The following is a 21,130-nucleotide window of genomic DNA, read 5'->3' on the forward strand; positions in this document are numbered from 1 at the left end:
TTTGTATCTGGACACTGAAGGATACTTGATGAAGTATTGCAAAGAGAGTGCGAGCGAGAGGCGAGAACTGCAATAAAACTTTGTTTCAGATGCTGGCCGATACACTGCCTCGTGGAAGGCAGCCGCGTTCCAATCCATTATAACAGTATGATGCACTTCAAATCCTCTTCAATTCGCTGATGCTTCATGGAAACGGACGGGAAGGCGCAAGGGTGCAGTGGTGAGTCCGTAGGAAAAGCGCGTGATTGGATCAGTCTCGTAAGTCTCGATAACGTCAAACTTCTGCAGCATGCGGACAATAACGTAGCCGGCTTCCGTCAGCGCAAATTGTTGTCCAAGACAAATTCGAGGGCCGCCGTTGAACGGAAGGAATTCCCAGCCCGGTCGCCGTCCAACCCATCTCTCGGGCTTGAATTCTTCCACATCAGGTCCCCAGATATCTTCCCGATGATGCATAATGTGAACCGAGTAGTTCACCTCTGTCCCCTTTCGCACATAGATTGGCGAATTACCGTCCGGACCTCCGCCGCGAGGGAGGGTTGTGTCCCGATTTGACCGGCGACTATTGAAGGGCACAGTGGCATAGAGTCGAAGTGTTTCGGACAGGACGTTTTGTAGATACGAGCAAGCCTTGAGTGTTTCGAAGGTAATCGACTTGGGATCTTCGTAGGTGCCGAAATCCTCTAATATGATCTCACGTAATTTCTTGAAGGCGTCGGGATGTCTGACTAACGAGTAAAAGGTGAAGCCAAGTAGACCCGCTGTTGTATCGCGACCGGCCAAAAGAATGTTTAGCAATTGGCTCCGAAGCTCGATAGGGTCCCGTGTTTGTTGCACAAGTTCCTTTAAGAAGATGTACTTCTCCTTCTTTTGGCCCTTTTCCAGGTGGTGCTCACTCAACGACGACAGGTCGGTAGTCAATGCAAGATTGACATAGTAGTCAGCAAACCTGTGGACCTCGTTGCATTTGTCATAAAAGTGCTTAGGGCTGTATAGCCAATACAGCTCTGCCAATCTACCGCGGACGCCGAGAGCATTGGTGCCGCCATCAAAGCAGGAAGCAAATGCCGTCCAGTCCAGTTCACCAGGTTTCCGGGCCTTTTGCGTGTAGCCAGGCAAAGCGGTGAGTTGTGAGTCCACACTTTGGCCAAAGAGAAACTCGGTGGCAGAGTCGAGCGTCAGACGAAAGAAAAGCGGGACCAAGTCGACTTGAGCAGTCCACCCGTTCGTGGTGGTCAGATGCCTAAACATGTCTTGGACGTGGATTTCTTCCAATTGTAAGTCGGCGACCTGTTGGCGAGCAAACTGAGGGCGGAGAAGAGTCCGAGAATGTTCCCTTTGATTGTATCAACAGGGGTGTACGCTGCATAGCCTTGAGGGCGAGTGTCTACTCACCATGCTTTGCCGTCAGTGGTGAAGATGCCATTGCCCAACATGGGGAAGAAATTGCCACGTCGCACTTCTCCAAGCTCAAACTCATTGAATTGAGTAGCAAGTATTGCCTGGATATTTTTGGGATCCGATGTCACGTAGCCCATGGTTCCCAGCATATTTTGTTGCCATGTTGATTTTTTGCCAGTCCTGTTGTTGTAGACGTCGAGGAAGTAACTGGGAACAATGTTGTTCTTGTCTGCCTGAACAATCTCCCAGACCAAGTCAATGCCCAACGGCCACCGATAAGGGCGCTCCCAGGCTGGTTGACATCCAAGCTCTTTGGCTTTTCTAGCATGGTAGCGCTTTGCAAGGAAAGAAGCGACTAAGAAGTAGACGATCGACACCCCGATGAAGCCGAGGCCCAAGTTCAGGTAGTGGTTCATGCTGGGCTGATCCGAAGACGAGGCGATAAATGCCGGAGCGCTTGGTTGCAGGCAAGTTGCTCAAGTGATAGTTGAGGGAAACTACAGCGTCGAGATGTCAGGGATTTAAAGGTCTGGTGGACAATGTAGTTTCGCGTAGTAGTACTGGAAGGGGATGCAGGTCCGTGATACTTGAAACCTTGAGCCTAGGTCACCGTATACATCGTGACATCTCGTACAGTTCTGATTGACAGGGATCTCCCTAATGTGTACTTCTGGTCTGGCATTGTTCCTATCAGATGTGTGCATCTTTCTCCACCTACCCCATTTCCATGAATGTGAACTCGGGGGAGGAGTCTAGTTAGGCGGGTCATGCCCAGAATCGATCACATTTGAGCCTGTAAGGATGATGTAACAGCTGGGTTTGCCCGGGGGGTTCTAGAGCCCCCGGCCACATTGAGCATCAGGCGTCCATGAATGGTTCCAGCCCCCGCGTTGTTCAGACTCATTTTGGAGGCATTTGGTCGTTATTGGATGGTCGATGGACTCGGGCTCATCGATTACACCGACTGAAGGAGGATTTCGGCAAGGAATCAAGCCATGCTGGCTGGGAGGTGTCAGCACCAGTCCGAAGCGTGAGGGGTAGGAGAAATCGAGGCAGGTGATTGTCGGTGGAGTCGAATACGATGTAGGATACGGAGAATGTCCAGGTATACGAAGGCCGGATACGAGAAGCGCAACAAGGCATCTGCCGGCTGTGTGACCTGTCTCAGGGTGCGGGTGAACAGAGAGAGTTAGAGATAGTTGCAAACTAAGCAGCCAAAGCTGACGTGTACGAGTACGTAGTCTTGTCCATGGAGGGAACTGTTGTGCAAACTCTCGGTAACCATCCGTGTCGACCCATTCAGACCAAACATTTGCTCAAGCGTGAGCCGCGGAACGCGCCACACCCCACGGAGTGAGGTTCACCAATTAGTACTGGGACATTATTCAGTGAGACTTATGCCAACTCCCAACTATTAGCTATTACTTTCCCACGAGTCACAAAGATGAACAAATCAACCGTACTCGCCACCGAATCTACTTGTGGTTGAAGCTGAACCATAAAAATTCAATGTGGTTGACCAACACGTCAACTGGGTATCGAAATTATTTCATTGTTGGTCCAGGGTCGTCCCTGAACATATAGTACACCTTTTTTGGACATGACAGATGTTGCTCAAAGTGGAGGATCTACTGAAACGGGCAGGAAGCAATTCCCAATAATAGAAACACAGCCCGGGTAGGGAGCTTCATTCTTTGACAAAGTTCTCGAGATCTATTCAGAGGTTAGCACCGCCGCAAATTTACCCGGGTATATCAACTCACCTTCGAGCCATTTGACATATTCCTTCTGCTCCTTGTAATCGAGGTACTCTGGAAGGAAGCTGGCCAGTTCCTCGTCAATCCCTCTCTCTTCCAGATACTGGTGGAGCATCTGCTGGAGTTCGGGATCGAGATCCTCAACAGGCGGGCCTGCATACAGGCTGCGCGCTTCTGAAGCGTCTTTGGTACTCTGTGCCTCGAGCAGCGAGTCTTTGGGGAAGAAGCAGACGTTTTCGATCTCGATGGTGCCGTCCTGAGCTACAGCCCGGATTTCAATGGCCTTGTTGCCGGGCTTAGTGATTGTGATGGTCATATGAGCAGGGTATGCAGGCGTGACATTTGCCACGTCGTCGACTTCTTCTCCTCCTTCGGCTCTGTCAACCGGGGCAATGCTATCCTCCGGCATAACATCGACCTTTCCTCCTCTTCCACCGGGTTGATTGATGCCTCGTTTTCGAACCTCGAAGTCGGGTTCGTCAGAAAGAGCACCATCTTCATCTAGGGCGTCGAATTCGTCTTCGGCCGGGTATTCGGAGAGGTCAGAGACACTCAATTGAATCTTGATTCTTGTGGTTGTTAGCATCAGCATGTAACGTATTGACCAAGATCCTCACTTCTCGTTGCCAAAGTCTCGGGTCAGGACAATCTCGTGCGAGCCAGGTTTGTCTTGGACCTTGAAGGGGCTATTCTCGAGGAATTCATTGATGGCGGCCTGTCTGTCATCGCTCTGTGATTGGAGCTCAAGCATGCGTTCATTGTTCAGTTTTGCGACGAGGGCCTCATCCGCTGTAACCTGCATTAGCCAGAACTCAAGCCATAGTTGCATCTACTGACATTGGCCTGCAGGTTCTCTTCGGGCAACAGAAGTTGAGAATGCGGGATATGATGGCTTCATAGCCGATTGCCATTGCGGCCGACGAGTTGCGAATCTCGTTATGGACGACACGGACCGGATTGCCGGTTGACGCAGGACGTTCTTGGGCAGTGCCCGGCTGAGTAACCGCAGTGACAACATGTTGAGAACAGAAAGGTGCAAGAGAATTCTAGAATTGAACAGGAAGTAGAAGGGGGAAAATTTCTGGACCAGGAAAATGGACAAACGCAGAGATGAAGCAGTTCGAGAAAGTTTCCAATAAATTTTGGACGCGAGTCATGTCATCACATGATAGACCCCTTTTTACGAGTCAGGTGACGGGAAAGGAGACGGCAACACTTCGACCTTTCTATGCTTGGTGTCTCAAACTTCAACTGTAGAGCATCTCAATAAGCATCGGCAGCAGCTGGTCTGCGCTCTAGGCGAATAGTATCCAGGAAATCAATCCCAGCCCATTATATTCAGTTTGGAGGTGTCGAAGGTGTTTCCATGATAACCTTCGTGCCTCTCGTGTTCTGCGTACCGATCAAAATTCCTTAGATTCAGCCCAGCAGACATCTCGCGTTGCTGGCACGAATCCCCAAGGATCTTCTTGTCTCAGGGACAATTTCTTCTCTCGGTGACGCGGCGATTCCGCTCATCGATAAATCGAAGTGTCGGTCACCAACTAAACCAAAACCCTCCGCGGTCTTGTCGGAGTGGTAGTGCCATGATCCGAGAGTTTTGCTGTGTGCATTCTTCCCGTGTCGAGGATTCTGAACTCTCGCAGAGACATATCGATTTGCGCTCGTGGCGAGTGGTTGTCTATGTGCTTATTGCACAAGAGGCGAATGTTGATATAACTGATTCGATGGCACCCGTGCTCTGACAAAGGGGTGTTGCTGGTCGAGACCCTGAAATACCCTCAAACGGGGAAAGAGAAACAGCCTCGGACGACTTGGTTGATATGACCATACAGAGGACGTTCCTCAAATCACGACAGGGCTTTGGGAGGGAAGCTTGACGGCCTAATGCCACCCGACTTCACAACACGGACGAAATCCAGCGTGTTCAACCCGCCCCATTCGCCAGCCCATCTCTCAACCTTCTCGCGGCTTTCATCGTTTCGAAGCTCGGGGACCCAAAGCCCCGCACGAAACTCACGCTCTTCAGTCTCTTTTCGCTGGGTGATTTTCTCTTCCAGCTTCGTAGGCGGTCTTCCAGGTCGACGCTGTTGCTTGGCTTCAGCCAGTTCTTCATCCTCGCGGTCGATAAAGCTGGTGTCTGCCATGAGCCCTTGTCCTCGAATTCACATGACTTACATACCTCTGCGTAAGTAGTTGCATTTCTTCGTCTGTCAAGGCCCCTGTGGATCCTTGCAGGGCTGACTTGAACCATGCCACCCGGTCGACTGCGGTGATCACAACTCAGCACATAAGCATGTCAATGTTGTATAAAGCCCTACCATATATTTGATTTGCCTTCACTGCTGCATCCATCAGCCGAGCCAGTTTCTCCTCCCTTGCACCTGCTCGTCGGAGACGCTTTGCATCCCGACTATTCTCATGTAGGGCATTCGGTTTTCCTCCTCGCTTTTTGGATATTTGTTTCTGGACTTTATTCAGAGAGCGAGCCATGTCGGGCGTAGTATGACGATACAGAAACAATTCTTTCCAAGCCTTGTGAGATTGACTGGCTTCTACTATGGGATGAGTTTGTGCACGGGGACCACTGGCAGAAAAATTGGTGGGAGATCGGCAAAACGTCGGCCCGCGCCGGTGAGGCTCGTAAGGCTCCAGACGCGTCGGTCCAACTCGTAGCGCGTGGTTGGGTGGGCGCTTGCCTCACCAGTTGAATGTATGCACGCAATGTAACTCGTACAACAGCAAAGATCGAGTGTCAACAAAACACCCATGGCTGTGGGCTGTCCATTTACACCTATATTGCTGCTCATCTCCTACAACGGCCGCAGCATTATCCTTCCCCCTTCCCACTTTGAGTCACCTGTATCTCCCATAAACAGGCGGTGAGCCTGGTGTCCGCATAAAGATGGGCATCAAAGGCAAGTCAATTGACCTCATGTCGCATGCCATACTAACAATATTAGGCCTGCTGCCTGTGCTCAAGTCCATCCAAAAGCATTGCACCCTCAAAAAGTTCTCTGGGCAAACTATTGGGGTTGACGCCTATGGCTGGCTACATCGAGGTGTGGTGGGCTGTGCGTTCGCCCTTGCTCTCGACAAGCCGACTACTATCCACATAGACTTCGTGTTGAGCCGAGTTCGGATGCTTCTTGACTTCGGTGTCACTCCTTACCTGGTCTTTGACGGGGATAATCTGCCCAGCAAGGCGGCAACAAATGCGGCAAGGCGCAAGAAAAGAGAGGAAAGCAGGGCATTGGGGTTAGATTTGCACAAGGCCGGGAAAACCACACAAGCGCATCAAGAACTTCAGAAAGCCATCGATGTCACCCCTCTTATGGCTCGACAATTGATCGAGGAACTGAAGAAGCTCAATGTCCCATATATCGTTGCGCCATACGAAGCCGATGCACAGTTGGTCTACCTGGAACACAAGGGTATCATTAATGGGATTCTGGCCGAGGACTCGGACATGCTAGTTTTTGGTGCCCGACGGTTATTGACGAAGCTGAATCAATACGGCGAGTTGCTTGAGATCGAACGGTCGGACTTCCCCATGTGCAAAGATATCTCGCTTGCAGGTTGGACAGACACGATGTTCCGACGGATGGCGATCCTCAGCGGCTGCGACTATTTGCCAAACATTGGAAAACTGGGTTTAAAGACGGCCCACGGCCTGGTTCGCAAGTATACCGACATCGAGAAGATCCTTCGGATGGTCCAACTGGAAGGGAAGCTGATTGTGCCGAGCGGCTACCTGGAGCAATTCCGCCAGGCAGAATTGACCTTTCTCCACCACCGCGTCTTCTGTCCGGTCGGACAAAAAATGGTGTTTCTGAACGAACTTGATCCCGGAATGACTGAGTCGGATATGCCATATCTGGGCCCTCACGTGGAGGCTACCACAGCACTTGGTGTCGCCTGCGGAGACCTCGACCCATTCTCGAAGAAACCTCTGAAGCTTAGCGGCAAACCCTTGGTTCGCCCCGCGCTTGGAGAGCGCAGGAGCCAGAGCTATGCGTCCGCACCCGAGCTGAAGCCGAAGAAATCGATCGAGACATTTTTCAAGCCTCACCGACAACCGCTTGCTGAGTTAGATCCCAACAGCCTGACCCCTTCTCCGTCACAGCAGCGACTACTGCAACGGAACCGGAATGCGTCTTGGGAACCAAGACTGGTTTCTTCTGCTCCTGCTTTGAGGCAAAGTGCCACAACACCAGCACCGCTTACTAGTGCAACAGACCGCACAGCCTTCCTGGCAAGAGCTTCGACAATGTCAACCTTTCAGTCAGTCAAGAGACAACGACTGTGCTCAGACACAATGGACCCATCCACAACACCAGATGTGAAACAAAGTCCATTTTTCGCCGCCAAGGGCGAAGAGGCCAGTCCCTTGGCCTCGAAGATTCGCAAGAACAAGAGAAATGCCAAGTCTAAATTTGACGTCTTTTCCGACCATTGTGTTGGAGAATTGGTTGAGCCTCAAGTCCAGCAAGCGGCAAGTCCAGCCAAAGGCGACACGGCGACCGTCTTGGTGCAACCGGACGTGCGCTGTTCATCTCCAGACCCAGAATCACAGGAGTCCGTACCACAGTCTTCGCCTACAGCTGCATCTCCAAAGCAGCCTTCGAGATCAGACACGGTTCGGAGAGACGGCACTGCGGCTGTAAGGGAGATCAAGGAGATCAACAAAGATGATGATCCCGATGCCTTTGAGGATTTACTCGAATACCACATCCAGAAGCAAAATGAGTCATTGATGAAGACCTTTGCGTTTCAACCCCGAGAAGGCTGGAATACTCTCGCAAGGCCGCTGTTCTCTGCGAAATCGAGGAAGCAGTCGCCTTGTTTTCCACCAGAGAGCCAGGTGGCTATAACTAGCGAGCCTCCGAGTGCCAAAGAGATCCAGTCGCGTCGGGAAGCGGATCTACCAAAGACCTTTGGATATCAACCAATCGAGGTGCAGCAGTCAGCCATGAGGTCGCTGAACAAGCAAGGTTCCTGTGGAGCATCATCTTCGGCTGTGGTCAAGCGGGATGATACATCTACGGAAGGGAGGAATGAATGTGTTCTCACAGCTGTTTGGCGACATGAGGGCCGCGGTAGTGAGGACGCAATAATACCAAACAGCGAAGATGAAAAGTCGGAGATGGGCTCACCGGCACAGAAGCCCAAGTTTGATCTCAGTTCATTTGCATTTGTACCGGCATGAATGGTTTGTTGCTTAGTTTTAGGGGTATTCTGTCTGGCGTCTACTGTGTTTCCAGGGATGCGTTGCATTGCGATGTGGAGGGTTCGGATTGGCTACTGGAGATGAGGCGAGGCGTTGGGCAGAAACGATGAGCTACTAGAATGCCCTCGAGTATTATTGGTTAAAAAGAAACCCATGGGCAGTAACACTGAATGATCATGATAGACCTCCTCCATGCATTGGACTGGATATGTAATGACTGAGTTCTTTTGGTACATAATAAGGATGGACAGAAAACAATAAGGGAGTTTGATCCAACTTGACAGCGAGCCGGGGACGGATATAAGAAGAGACCAAGACCGAGGCGGAACGGCAACAAGGCTACGTCATAAGGCTGCGAGGCAGGAAAAATAAGCATAAGGTTGGCGGTAAGCTAAACCCAAAAGGGGAAAACAAAAACAGATGCTAGCCTCGTCACTCAAGTCCCGGCCCTGCCACATTTTGTTACACCTGCGCTTTTTCCTGCCACCACATTAATTTCTAAGAATTCACTCACTCTCCAGTACTAGACAACCCAACCTCACGGATTTCAGTTATGGCAGCATACTGAGATCCAATCACAGCCATGACCACTGCAGGCTCCAAATTTCTCCAGGACTAGAACAAGCTACGCCTCTCTCTCCTCTCTTCCTTCCTCTTCCTTTACATCTGTTCTTCCTCTGCCACAAGAAACTCAGGCAGCTAACCATTCTGTCTCTCAGAACAAACCAGCTTAATACCTTCGACCACTACGACTGAACATCAGCATCGCTGACCCTCCGATCGAGACTCACCTTGACCACGACTCGAACCCGGCCAAGTGCCAAAACCTGTGCTCGTGCTGAGTTTCAACATCGACTTCCGTCCGTACGGACGGCGACACACACACAGACACAAAATCCCCTGTGGACGTACCGGATCCTGAGAAGACGGCACAATGGCTCTACGCTTTAGAACAGGGTGGAGAAGATTTGTGCCCTTCATAGGCTACCATCATGTCCTCATGATCTTCATAGCCATTGCAATCATCCTATTATGTGAGTATTTCGTCCTCTACTGTTGCTTTGTTTCTCTCGGAATGCTGACTTGGTTTCTCTCACAGCACTCCTGCTAGCAGGCTGCTCCTCAACCTCTCCGCTCATCCCCGACATCTACCTCATCTCATTATATTATCAGAAATACCCTCCTGTTTTCAGCACAGTACAAGTCGACCCTTCTGTCACCACTGCGATAGCAAATATTGTTGGAAATGCCGACCTGAATGTCCGCGTAGGATACTTTGGCATTTGCATCCGAGTTGATGGAGGAGCATGGATGTGCAATCAAAACTCGACCGCACTGGCCGACCTGGTGTCGATTGATCAAGACCCATTGAATCTCATCTGGGTAGCCAGCACGTTCAAGAACGCCATTGTGTTCCCCTACCTGCTCATCATTGCCATTGTACTGGCGTTCCTCACATTTTTGCTGCTGGCGACTTTCCCTGGCTGGCACACGTCGACAGGACCGGATGGATCAGAACACGAAGTCCGACCGTTTCCTTCAAGAGCAGTGTCACAGGTGGCGCTCGCAACGATATTTATTTCGTCGGTGTTTGTGCTGGTCAGCGTGATGTGGCAACACACCGCGGCTGTAGCAGCAAGCACGGTAGCGCAGGACTTGGGGAATGGAAGTGTCAAATCGGGAGTCGGCACGGCCGCAATGGTGCTTGGTTGGTTCGGCTTTGGATTGCTTGTCGTGGTCACGCTTGGGCTGTTGGTCATGATATTGAGCATTCAATTGCTGGACCGCCTGACCGATGAGGTATTTTTGCACAGTCCCGAGATCTTTCTGAAAACATACGCTAATATTGTCAACAGGACTAAGAAACATGTACACTCGACGAAATTGAAGAATGTTTTGACGGACACGAATGAAGCGGACGATTGGATGTGTAATATCTCCTTGCGAAATGCGACAAAAGGGATAGGAGAATCGACATTATGTTTTCTAAAAGGATCCAAAACTAGCGGACTGGACATAGCGACTCAACCAGGAAATTGGCGTTTATGGGTAAATAGATTTCTCGACATGGTTCAGCATCAACCAAGCATTTTCTTGCACTGCGGGTGCAAATCAGTACAGGACACAACAAAAAACATTACCACCGACTCTCTCACATACATTGGTTAAGTTGGGCAGGGGGGCACCGGTGTCGACAAGGGACGGACGATGGATTGGAGGGACATGCATGAATGCATTAGAGAGGAATGGAATGTTCATAGTCACAACATGGCGAAACCTGGTCGGTCGGAAATGCATGCCTTGCCTGGCCTTGCACCACAATCGGCTGTCGGTTGATGTATGTATGATTCATCAAAGCACTTACGAAGAGCAAGGAGCAATTGATCATACAAACACATTATCTTTCTTCTTATCTTTCTGAAGTCAGACCGATCACATCACATACTTGCTTATTTACTTACTTTGTACGAGTACGCGCAGTCCATAAGTATGCGGTATGCGGTATGCGGACATTTTATACGGTATGCTACGCGACAAGCCCATGTTCCGTGTAGATGGCACATGCTCGATCCATACTCGGATAGTTCTACATGTCACGTCATGTCATGTATATTCACCTCGAGTCTGGCTGGGGATTGAGGCTCGAGTTGATATCTTTGTCAGAGAATGTTTCCTCTCTTGCGAAATCTCTCTCTCTCTCTCTCTCTCTTATCCTTTGTTTTCGATTTGATCAATCAACTACGTTTTCATTCACATGTACTCGGTATGTGACCAAAGTCAGCCAACCACTCTGTTTTCTTTCCATTCGAAAGCGCTTCTTCCTTCCCATCACCGGCTCGACACGACACAACACGACACGACACGACACGACACGACACGACGCGATGTAGAGTCGCCAAAACTCAAGAGTCAAACTAGCCACATGTACTCAGTACTCAGTACATCCATCCATGATTATGTTAATCTCACGACCTGACGTTGCGGTACATGCAGGATAGACGGGTCACACTAATCCCACGACCTGGCCCTGCGGTGCAACTCGTGCAGCAGGGTCGGAAAGCCGCTGATGGGCAGCGGGGCAGAGCAGTCGTGCAGACGCACGGCCAGGACCAACAGCTTCGTCTCGGACGGCTCGTCGAGGCGGACGGGGACGCGGAACCGCTGGCCCGACTGGATGACGGCGTCCTTGACGGCCGCGAAGGCCGCGATCTCGGTCCACGGGTCGTGCTGCAGCAGCGACCACGGGCTGCTGCGCGACATGGAGAGCGTGGTGTAGAAGAAGCCCGTGACGCGGGTTAGAAGGCGCGCGAGCTCGGCGCTGCCGTGGCGGAGGCGCGAGCGGATCGTGCCTTGGATTTCGGGGTTGATGTTGTTGTTATTATTGTTGTTGTTGTGACTATTGTTGACGTGCCGTGTGCCCGTGGGTGTGAGGTTGTTTGTCGATGACGATGACGAACAAGGCGCATCGCCGTCCGGCTCAAAGTAGAACAGACTGGCCAGCAGGGCGTTGGCGGCGTTGTCAAGGCGGGCGCGCCACTCGGGCTCGCGCATCTGTCGCTGCACCATGTCCTCCAGCTTGGCCATCTTGTTCCACTGCCACAGCGTCACCTTCTGCAGCTGCTCGTCGATGGGCGGGTTGAGGCGGTGCAGGCGGTCGCGGATGCCGTCGGTCGCGCCGCTCGCGATGAACTCCTGCCACTGGTTCTCCGAGTCCAGCTTGCTGTGGAACGTGCGGCAGATCTCCTCGAAGCCGCCGATGCGGATCGCCCGCGGGATCTTGACCTCGGACTCCTGGATGCCCGTGCCGACCGAGACGAGCACGTCGAGCGACGGGCTGTGCGGCTCCGGCCACAGCTTCCTGATCTCCTCGACGGCCCCCGGCGCCGGGCAGTTCATGTGCAACGCCCCGTCAAAGTACAGGATCCCCGTCTCGGCCTTCTTGAACGGAGCCAGATAGAACGGCGCCGCCGCCGTGGCCAGTCCGGCTTCCCAGATCCGCATCCCTTTGCTCTCGTCGTCTTCGCGCTCAAAATCGCTGCCCGGTCCCAGAGTCGGTCGGTTGTAGCTCGTGATCAGGTGTGCTCGCTTTCCGAATTCTTTGGTCGCAACCACGGCGACGCGGGTCGAGCACTGATGATGGCGAGTGCGCGCTGACCCGAAGAGACTTGTCTGCGTGCCGAAGAACTTCTTGAGCCCCGTCTCCAGCGGTGTCGAGTCAAACAGGGCCTGGTACAGGCCAAAGGACATGACCACGCTCGTGACAAAGTGGCCCAGGCCGATCTTCGTCAGGAGGCTGCCCGCTCGCGGGTGGGCAAAGGTCGAGGATGCAAACGACTTGAAGGCGTCCGTCATCAGGCTGGTCTGGGTGTTGGCATCTCGATCCCCCATTGTCAGTGCCAGTGCGATGATTCCACCTGTCCAGACGATCAGTATTTCTTCATAGTGTCTTTCTCTAGAACGACGACTACTTTACCTGTGCTGGTTCCGACGACAAGATCGAAATAGTCGCGGAAGGGAATCGGCAGGCCCAGTCTCTTCTCCATCTCCTGGATAATGGCAAGTTCGATGATGCCCCTGATGCCGCCGCCGTCCAGGGTCAGAATGCGCACGCCGGCGCACCGCGGTCTTTCTCTGATCAAATGGGAATAGTTGTCGCCCATGCGCGCACTGCAGAGTGGGCAGACCTCGAATGTCCATGCCGATTCGAAGCTCTCCGACGGCCGGCCCAGCTCGCGGACACATTGGACGCAGTATCCGTGGCCACAGTGCAGGACATTCTCCGGCACCGCCTGCAGACAAGCCAGACAGGTGATGTTGCTGGTCATCCGAGTCCATTGCCCATTGTACTTTTGCATGACGGCCTGTCGAACTCTCCTGATCCTGCCTGGCGCGGGCTTCGTCATCGACCGGTGCCCGGTCCCGTCGTCACTCACCACGCTTTCATAGTGGACCAAGAATCGAGCTCGAATCGCGCTCACCAAGTTGGTGTCCAAGTGATGTCTCGGTGTGAATTCCCCATCCACTCTCTTTTTAGACATCGACAGATGGAGACGTTGGTGGGCACTACCCGGGCCGTTGGTGCAAAAGTCGTTCTCTGAGAACTTGTACCCGCACTGTTGGTACTTTTCTTGGTACTCTTGCAGGGCGCTGTGACAGCGTTGTGCCAGGGAGAATTCCTCCTTGTCACTGTCGCTAAACCGGTCGAAGAGGTGTGCTGGGTCCACCACTACAGCAGCATTTCAGCCAAGGGACGCCAACTGGTAACAGGCACAGCAAAAAATAACTGGAAGGGAAACATGTTCTCTTACCATGGATGAGACTCCTCATAGCCCAAACAACAAAGCTCAACGCGATGATATCCGGTATCATTGTCCGCGCCGTGCCCGATGGTGAAGACTCGAGTGCCAGCCGCAAGAAATTGGCGACGTGATCGGAGAACGACTGCGGATTGGGCTTGCTGATGCGGGAGACTTCGTTGAAATTGAAAGCCCCGTCATTGGTGCGAAAGTGTTCAAAGGCCGAAAAGAGGACCTGCGAGAGGGACGAGACGTTGTACTTCATCCAACCTTTGGACCGCATGCTGATCGCCCGCTGCGAGGCCTCGTCGATCTGGGTTCGCAGCTTCAGATATTGGGAGAACATGGTTTCGTCGCCGCGTTCATCAATGTCGTTGACGTGGGGGATGCAGCAGCAAATGATCTTGTCGTACAGGGCGTCGTAGAGGTCACGGTTCCGGTAAATGTGCTTGCTGAACCCATCTTGCCGGCTGTTGTAGTCGTCGACAAAGTCCTGCAGGATGGACGAAGACTTCCACAGAAAGGCCTGGCGGTCCAAGTAGAGCCGCTCCAGCAGCTCGTTGTCCACGAACTGGCGGCTGTGACCGAGGGCGCCGTTGCGGACGATGATGAGCGTCTTGCGCGACGGGTAGTTGACCGAGTGCATGACGGCGGTGGCGGCCCACTCGAGTGCGTTGACGAGCAGCAGCGTGATGTTTTGGTCCTCGTTGGTGACGAAGACGACGACGTCGCTGACGGCGTAGAGGAATCGTGCGTAGAACAGTTCGGCGCCTTGCTGGCCGTGCCGCGCGTAGCTGGCTGCCGTCACGGGCGCCTTGTACAGGACATTGGCCTCTGTGGCGTCTTCATTGGCGATCTTGTGGTTGTTGTTATTATTGGTGGTCGTCGGCATGGCCGTTCTGGCCCTGTTGCATTGATCTGCGGTGAACCGTTCGGCATTTGTTTGGGCCGCCCCAGCAAAGAACCCCTCGCAGTCGGCAAACAAGGTGAAGCCATCAGTAGCGTCTGTGGATGAGCGGGAGCTCGAGCTCGAGCTCGAGCCCCTTTCGTCCTTGTAGAGATGGACGCCCAGCGTAGTTGGGTCTGCGGCGTGGTCGACGTGGCCCGACCGGGTGACTGGCATTTCCTGCTGCGAAGATATGGCAGCCATGATGGTGTCCACCCGGCTTTGGTTCGTGGAGAGGTTGTAAATGTCGTCGTCTTGGACCTGTTGGACGTTGAGATTCCCTAACAAGAGCATCGCCCTCACCAACGTGGACTTGCCCACCCCGGACTTGCCGATGAATGAGACAAAAGTGGGAAACATTGCTGCAGTTGACGATGTTGTCGGATCGGAGCCCATCGGCTCACACAGGGGACCAAATCGATCGTAGACGTACAGAACTGGTTGGGAGTTGCGATGGCGGATGTTGAACCATCGCGTGGCGGCATTCTGTTCGTGGAGCTGCCTCAGCGTCTCTGTCTGATCTTCGGAGTGAATGATGTCCCTGACTAGGAGATGTTGTACTGTCAATCCGACCGGAACGTGCAAGGCTGCCAGCTTGGAGCTCTTGGGGAGGTGGCCATCCCAGCAGTGGCCGTGGAACCGGCATTCCTTGAGATTGCAGTCGTCCTTGTGGCAGTGGAGCGAGTAATAGTCGGGACATTGTCTGGTCCTAGAGCATCGAGCAGCCCATTTCCAGGGGATCAGTTTGCCGCAATGGCACTTGCATCCTGAAGTGACATCCTGGAATTGAAGGGGGGTTGTTACCTCAACCTGAACGTCTGGAGTATTGCTGGGTTGGTGGATGTCGGGGGAACTTACCATGATGGACGTCCAAGTTACTCACTTGGCTTGTAGAGTTAGAAGCCACTCTCTAAGCTTTGTGGGAGGGAAGCTTGTATGGCCAGAGTTCCGTATAGTAGAGGCAGTCCTACCCCTTCCCACAGTGAGTAGGAGTACACGGTACTCTTCCATGGGATCCTCAAGAGAACACCCATGACCTCAACCACAGCCTCTGTAGTGAGGCACAGGGCACCGCCCACAGGCTCACTTCCAAACCCTCATCAGCATCATTTGCGTCGACTCATCAGGCTGAAAGGCAACAAAGAAGCCCATCCACTTGCGCCGCTGCCAAGGGAGAATACGAGCCGTAGGACGGGGTCGCGAACCAGCAAAATGCTCGGGCGGTATTTTGTCGATTGACTCTGGCGGCTAGGCTTCTGGTGGCTGGCTGAACAACTCCCGATTTGATCAGGGCTCTTTGGAAGGAACTTTGGTCGTGACGGGCGAGAGAATAGTCGGTATCGCGATGGTTCATGTGCTAGGCGCCTCCTCCATCATCTTGCAGAGAAAAAGGTTGCCCTATCCCTTGCTTGCTCAGACAAAGAACAGGGAATCCGTGTCAAGTCCCGGGCTTGGAAAATTCTTATCCAGCCTGAGAGGCGAGCAATAGTGGCAGTCGAGATAGAAAGGCGGTGTCGTGTCCAGGGGTTGAGTTCGTCCGTATCCAGTCGTATCACATTCCCCCATCACGTCGCTAGCACAGATCCAGAATAGTCCGTGGGACTCTGACCCTTTCTGAGGCTGATAAAACAATACAGGCGAGCAGCACATGGTCTGGCCCTGTTCCCGACCCCCCTTGCCTTCGCTTTGGAAACGCCCCTAGAAAACGTGTCTCGCCCTGGGGACTCAAAGTTTAGATATTTGCGCATTGTCACTATTATTACTTCCGTCGCCTGGTCGAGATACCTGACTCTTTTCCTTACCACTCGTCTTGAGGTCTCACAACGATCATACAGTTGGTAAGCACCGAGCTCGGACGGCTCTCGAGGCTCGGGTCTCGATGTTTCGCTCCTTCAGACACCAGCCTCACACCACGTGGTCGGAGGACCTTCTTCGCTTGAACTGAGGGCGAGCTTCATAAGTGTCTGGGTAATGGTCAAACCGGTCGGTGGATGGAGGAGTTGTGGCGCCGCACAAGACCTCCACAAGCTTCAGGACCATCCAGATCGCGAAGGTCATCGTGAATGAGTAGAAAAGACAAGCGGTTACGTCCAGTGCCTGGTCTCTATAAACAGGTCAGTATGCACTCAGCCGAGCACCGGTTTGTACGCAGACTGACCGGAACCTAGCACCCATTGTTTTGTCAACCAGCCTCGAATACCCGTCAAGACCGGTAGTTTCATCACTGCAAGGGCCAGCGTCAGCGATGAGAACAAATCTCTGTACTTTGTTTGCAGTGACTTACTCTACAAAGAAGGCTGTAAGTAGCATTCCAATGATTCCACCACCAGCGTGGACGGCAAAGATAGCCAATTTATCTGCCGGCAAGACGCTATACATGATCATCCTCAGAATCTTGCAGACAATGGCACCGACGACGCCAAAGACGGGGGCATATTTGACAGGTACCTGCAACAAGTCAGTCAATGTCCGGGTAGCTCCTCAGGAAAAACCAGGAGCTCAAGGCGACTCACGTATCCGGCAGCGGGAGTAATGGCCACCAGCCCAGCAATCACACCGTCACAGAACTCCTGAATTGACGGAATATGGATCAAGGTGTCTGGTTCAGTCGATACCCTCTTATCAAGCCAGCCCAACCCCCAGTGAAAGAGTAATCCAATTGTGCCTCCTGCACTGGCAGCAGCCTGTGTTGCTAAGCAAGCTGACACGGCACGAAGGTTCGCCCCAAGGGCCGAACCGCCGTTGAAGCCAAACCATCCGACCCAAAGCAAACAAGTGCCCAATACCATGTGGTTGATGCTATAAGGCAAACTCGAAGTTTCGCGGTCCAGGCTGGCTGCCGGCCTCTCTGGAGGAGTTTGTGGCCGTGGCCCTCGAGCGTGTCCATTGACGGCGTGTTCTGTCTCGGGGAAATTCGTTCTCAATTCGACTTCGCTGCGGGCACTGCGATTTCTCACAGATAGCCATTTCCAGACTTTCCACGTCTTCAGATCGATCTCAAAAGTCTGTCTTCGAAGGACGAGCGTCGTGTGCCAATTTGCGGCTTCGAATTGTGAAATGGTGGCAAGAGCAGCGACTGAGGAACCAGAACAGACGTGCACAGCGGTACCACCAGCAAAGTCCATTGCTCCCCTGAGTTTGGACCAGCCGAGAGGATGCCACGTCCACCGGGCAACGGGACAATAAACAAGAGTTGTCCACAAGGTAATGAAAAGAACGTATCGACCGACACGAGTCTTGCCAGCCGCTCCGGCCGACACCAGGCTTGCTCTGCCGACCAGCGTTAACGACTGATTCAGCAAATCGTCCAAGAGAGACTCACGTGAAGCATGCAAACATGCCCTGATAGAAGACATAGACCATCTCTGGAATCTTTGGTCCCGACAGAACCAATGGAGAAGGACCTTGTATACCAACGGGTCGGGCGGTAACGTCAATATATGCATTTGCTCTTGTATCTCCGCCATACCAGGAGACACCCTGCAGATCAGCCGAGTTATATGTTGCGGGAGAGAATGCAAGAGCGTATCCCCACAGATACCACTATCTACCGTCAGACACAACGTTGATGTCACAGGGGAATGGGTACACTCAATACTTACCACGCATCCGACCACACCCGTGGTAATCAGTGGGAGACGGACCAAGGTGAGCGTAAAGTCACGTTTCGAAACACCAGAGAAATGGAGGCACAGCCCAGGGATCATGAAGTAGACTTGAGCAGCTGCCACTATCATAAAACCGATATCAGCTCCCTATAGGTAAGTTAGAAAATGAGGCCGTGACAAGTCAGCTTGCCATGCAGAGAACTTTCCTGAAAGTAGCGCTCTGGTTGTAATTTCAACTCCTCGTATGTCACCGTCGCATTCGGTCGAAGGGTAGCTGGCACCGGGCCAAAAGTAAAGACCTCTTCAGTTGCCATATCTTACTCTGCTCGTCGGATCGGTAAGTAATAAGTGAGGATGCCTGTTCAGGTGATAGCAAACCTGGGACAGGTGGCTCATATATGAGTTCGGCTGCAAGCACTTCTCGGCGAGGAGAATCCAGCCTTTGGGCTGATAATGCCAATTGTCCCCTATTCGTACTGGCTTAGCGATAGGTCGCCAGTGTCAATCTGTGTGATCCCGGATTGCTGCGTGGCTGCCTGTTCGGCTCGTGTTATTGGGCTGTATGCTGAGAGGGGCGGCGGCCAGCCTTTTGTGACCAGGTCAGGACTTCGCCTCCATCAATGGTGTGCGCCTTGGTGTGAGTCCCAGGGCAAGCCGTTTTCCTTGTCTCTGAGTGAGCAGAGCGGTCGATCCCTCCCCAAGCCTCAAGAAAATGTCTCTCGGAGAAACTAGCCTTGTGGGACACTTGCCGGTGTCAACACCAGTGTGGCTGTCAGCGGCGAGGCTTTTAGAAAGGAACCGTCTGCCTGGCACTTTCGTTGCCTTACAGCTTCCTCACACACCCTCCCTTTCCTGCTAGTTCTGGTCCAGCCACCAATAATATAGGCGGTTCTAATCCCACGTCAGAACCAATGGCAAGGTTGCGAAACGGCTTTCCTTACCAGAGTGTGCCTCCCCTGCTCGCGCCAGCACTTTGGTGGCTGATACCATCCGCATTCATTAAGCATCTCGCCCGGCCTCTGACGCGCTCATCATTCTTATCTCGTGCCATCTGGTGACAGGTGCATGTAGATACCTGTATGTCGTTAGCTTTCCGAGACGATCTTTGTTTATAAAGATGAATTCGGGGAGCCGTCACCCTGCTCACACCCAGCGACGAGAAAAGTATAGCTTCGAAAGGCAAAGATGGGCCATGGGAGAGCTTCCACTGTTCGAGGAGGACTTAACCGCCTGGGACGGGAATGATCCACAAAATGTGCAAGACCTCATCAACCTCGTACAAGACCTTCGAACGGGAACCGTGGGAGGGCTGGACGACCTCAGTACTTATCCAATTCTTCACCGCCGCATCATCCTAGAAGACCCTTCCCAATTACTCCCCAGCACAGACAGTGGCATGACCGCTGGCTCTCTCAAGTATGTCATCAATCATTTGACGACGGAGAATCACGCTCCAAAGAATCAGCACCAAGACGGCTTCTTGAAGTGGATAACCCAAATCTGCATCACCATCTGGACGTACCGTTGTGATCAAGCAGACTGGCAGGCATTGAAACGGAGTATCAGCGAGTCAGTATTGAGCAACGACTTCGAGCCCGCCGTAAATGATGCGGCATATCTCACCATCATCGCGTTCGTCCTGGGTGAGGATCTTGATCAGATGCTCGTGGAATATATTGATGCTGTGGTGTGGAATTCCAAAGTCGAATTCGCCTGCGAAATAGAACCGCTGCGAAGTACCATCAGTCGTTAGTGGTCCCTTAATCCCCTTTCACATTGCCTGATCACCAGAGACGTCCGCTGACCGCTTGAAGGCGAGCGAAGATCCTTGGTCGAGTTCATGTATCTCACCTTCTCGCGTGTGATGCAGGAGCTGGCGTACTGTGGCGACAAACAACTGTTAAGTTTGGGCTTGAGACTTCATGCACGCTTGACACAACAGGGGTTGGACTTGAGAAGACCGTTCGCGGGCACTCAGGACTTCAACCGTGCTGAATATCCAGCGGCCTTTGAAGCCACGTTCTTAGAAGCACTGATGGCAGAGCAGGGAACTTTGAGAACTAGATGTAATGACGGGGTTGTGAATGGGGCGGAATTGCAGCAATGGAACCCGGTGCCGAGAAGATTCGGCAATGGTGAAGCAGCCGCGGCAGCATTCGCAGGCTTATTCAGGAGAAATAGACAACAACCTGCTCACACCCACTTGGAGAATATCCTGAGGGATGCAATGAGAGCGATAGCGGAGCGCAGGAGGAAAATCGTCGATGCTGTTCAAAAGCTGAAGGATGAGAGAGATGAAACTGACAGGAACAACGCCACGCTAGAGACAGATGTCCATGCCCATGGCGGGCTTGCATATCACGGAGCAAATGGAACAGCCGAGATATGATGCTGATCAAACCTGCTCCAGAAGCAGGAACGCGGGAAGACACCAACCCCCGTGCTGCATGAGGCGTTTGAGGCGAAAAGAGAAGACAAGACAAAAATTGGGCCAGGGAAACGATGATATGAATGTTTATATATGTGGATATGTCGTTCCAGAGATGTCCATGCTGGCCCCTTCCCAGCAGGGGCGCCTTGTGTTCGCAAACGTAATGAATATTCCCGAAGGAGCAAAACATGAACAATGAAAACTGCTGGTGGAAGCATTTGAACCCCGAGCGTGAAAAGTGCCACTGGAGAGCGAGTTGCGTTACCGCATGGCATTACGGTGGATCAGTCGGCCACATTCGTGCAAGTTCTCAAACTTCCCTGGTATCTGCCTGGGCATGCAGAGGGCACTTGTCAAATGATGCCGCCGAACTGGCTCAAAGTGCTGCTGATTCGAGACAAGAGTGGAGTGGTGAAGCACAAGATGCCATTTCCAAGGACGACAGACTGCTCGGGACACT

At 52.6% G+C, this 21,130-nt stretch overlaps 8 protein-coding genes across 8 annotated transcripts; 3 read left to right on the plus strand and 5 right to left on the minus strand.

Annotated features, from left to right (window-relative positions):
* Positions 1-168: 168 nt before the first annotated feature.
* On the minus strand, positions 169-1,817 carry AYO20_01075 (hypothetical protein; the record flags this gene model as incomplete). The annotated part of the gene is made up of 2 exons (XM_022639382.1): positions 169-1,336; positions 1,396-1,817. 2 exons carry the CDS (start codon positions 1,815-1,817, stop codon positions 169-171), a joined length of 1,590 nt encoding a protein of 529 aa, XP_022504690.1.
* A 1,271-nt stretch (positions 1,818-3,088) lies between these two features.
* AYO20_01076 (hypothetical protein) lies at positions 3,089-4,176 on the minus strand (the record flags this gene model as incomplete). The annotated part of the gene is made up of 4 exons (XM_022639383.1): positions 3,089-3,114; positions 3,165-3,727; positions 3,776-3,947; positions 3,996-4,176. The coding sequence occupies 4 exons, from the start codon at positions 4,174-4,176 to the stop codon at positions 3,089-3,091; spliced, it is 942 nt and encodes a 313-aa protein (XP_022504691.1).
* Positions 4,177-5,008: 832 nt separating this feature from the next.
* On the minus strand, positions 5,009-5,651 carry AYO20_01077 (hypothetical protein; the record flags this gene model as incomplete). The annotated part of the gene is made up of 3 exons (XM_022639384.1): positions 5,009-5,291; positions 5,341-5,425; positions 5,480-5,651. 3 exons carry the CDS (start codon positions 5,649-5,651, stop codon positions 5,009-5,011), a joined length of 540 nt encoding a protein of 179 aa, XP_022504692.1.
* Positions 5,652-6,063: 412 nt separating this feature from the next.
* Positions 6,064-8,367, plus strand: AYO20_01078 (hypothetical protein; the record flags this gene model as incomplete). Its single annotated transcript, XM_022639385.1, has 1 exon — positions 6,064-8,367. The coding sequence occupies one exon, from the start codon at positions 6,064-6,066 to the stop codon at positions 8,365-8,367; it is 2,304 nt and encodes a 767-aa protein (XP_022504693.1).
* Positions 8,368-9,322: 955 nt separating this feature from the next.
* AYO20_01079 (hypothetical protein) lies at positions 9,323-10,250 on the plus strand (the record flags this gene model as incomplete). Its single annotated transcript, XM_022639386.1, has 3 exons — positions 9,323-9,422; positions 9,488-10,188; positions 10,245-10,250. The coding sequence occupies 3 exons, from the start codon at positions 9,323-9,325 to the stop codon at positions 10,248-10,250; spliced, it is 807 nt and encodes a 268-aa protein (XP_022504694.1).
* Positions 10,251-11,397: 1,147 nt separating this feature from the next.
* Positions 11,398-15,492, minus strand: AYO20_01080 (hypothetical protein; the record flags this gene model as incomplete). The annotated part of the gene is made up of 3 exons (XM_022639387.1): positions 11,398-12,803; positions 12,863-13,615; positions 13,698-15,492. 3 exons carry the CDS (start codon positions 15,490-15,492, stop codon positions 11,398-11,400), a joined length of 3,954 nt encoding a protein of 1,317 aa, XP_022504695.1.
* A 1,044-nt stretch (positions 15,493-16,536) lies between these two features.
* Positions 16,537-18,553, minus strand: AYO20_01081 (hypothetical protein; the record flags this gene model as incomplete). Its single annotated transcript, XM_022639388.1, has 7 exons — positions 16,537-16,735; positions 16,790-16,855; positions 16,916-17,079; positions 17,145-17,901; positions 17,954-18,174; positions 18,234-18,386; positions 18,491-18,553. 7 exons carry the CDS (start codon positions 18,551-18,553, stop codon positions 16,537-16,539), a joined length of 1,623 nt encoding a protein of 540 aa, XP_022504696.1.
* Positions 18,554-19,356: 803 nt separating this feature from the next.
* AYO20_01082 (hypothetical protein) lies at positions 19,357-20,628 on the plus strand (the record flags this gene model as incomplete). Its single annotated transcript, XM_022639389.1, has 2 exons — positions 19,357-19,987; positions 20,054-20,628. 2 exons carry the CDS (start codon positions 19,357-19,359, stop codon positions 20,626-20,628), a joined length of 1,206 nt encoding a protein of 401 aa, XP_022504697.1.
* Between the last annotated feature and the right edge of the window lie 502 nt (positions 20,629-21,130).

Source organism: Fonsecaea nubica, assembly GCF_001646965.1.
Source record: "Fonsecaea nubica strain CBS 269.64 chromosome Unknown Scaff4, whole genome shotgun sequence".
NCBI lineage: Eukaryota > Fungi > Ascomycota > Eurotiomycetes > Chaetothyriales > Herpotrichiellaceae > Fonsecaea > Fonsecaea nubica.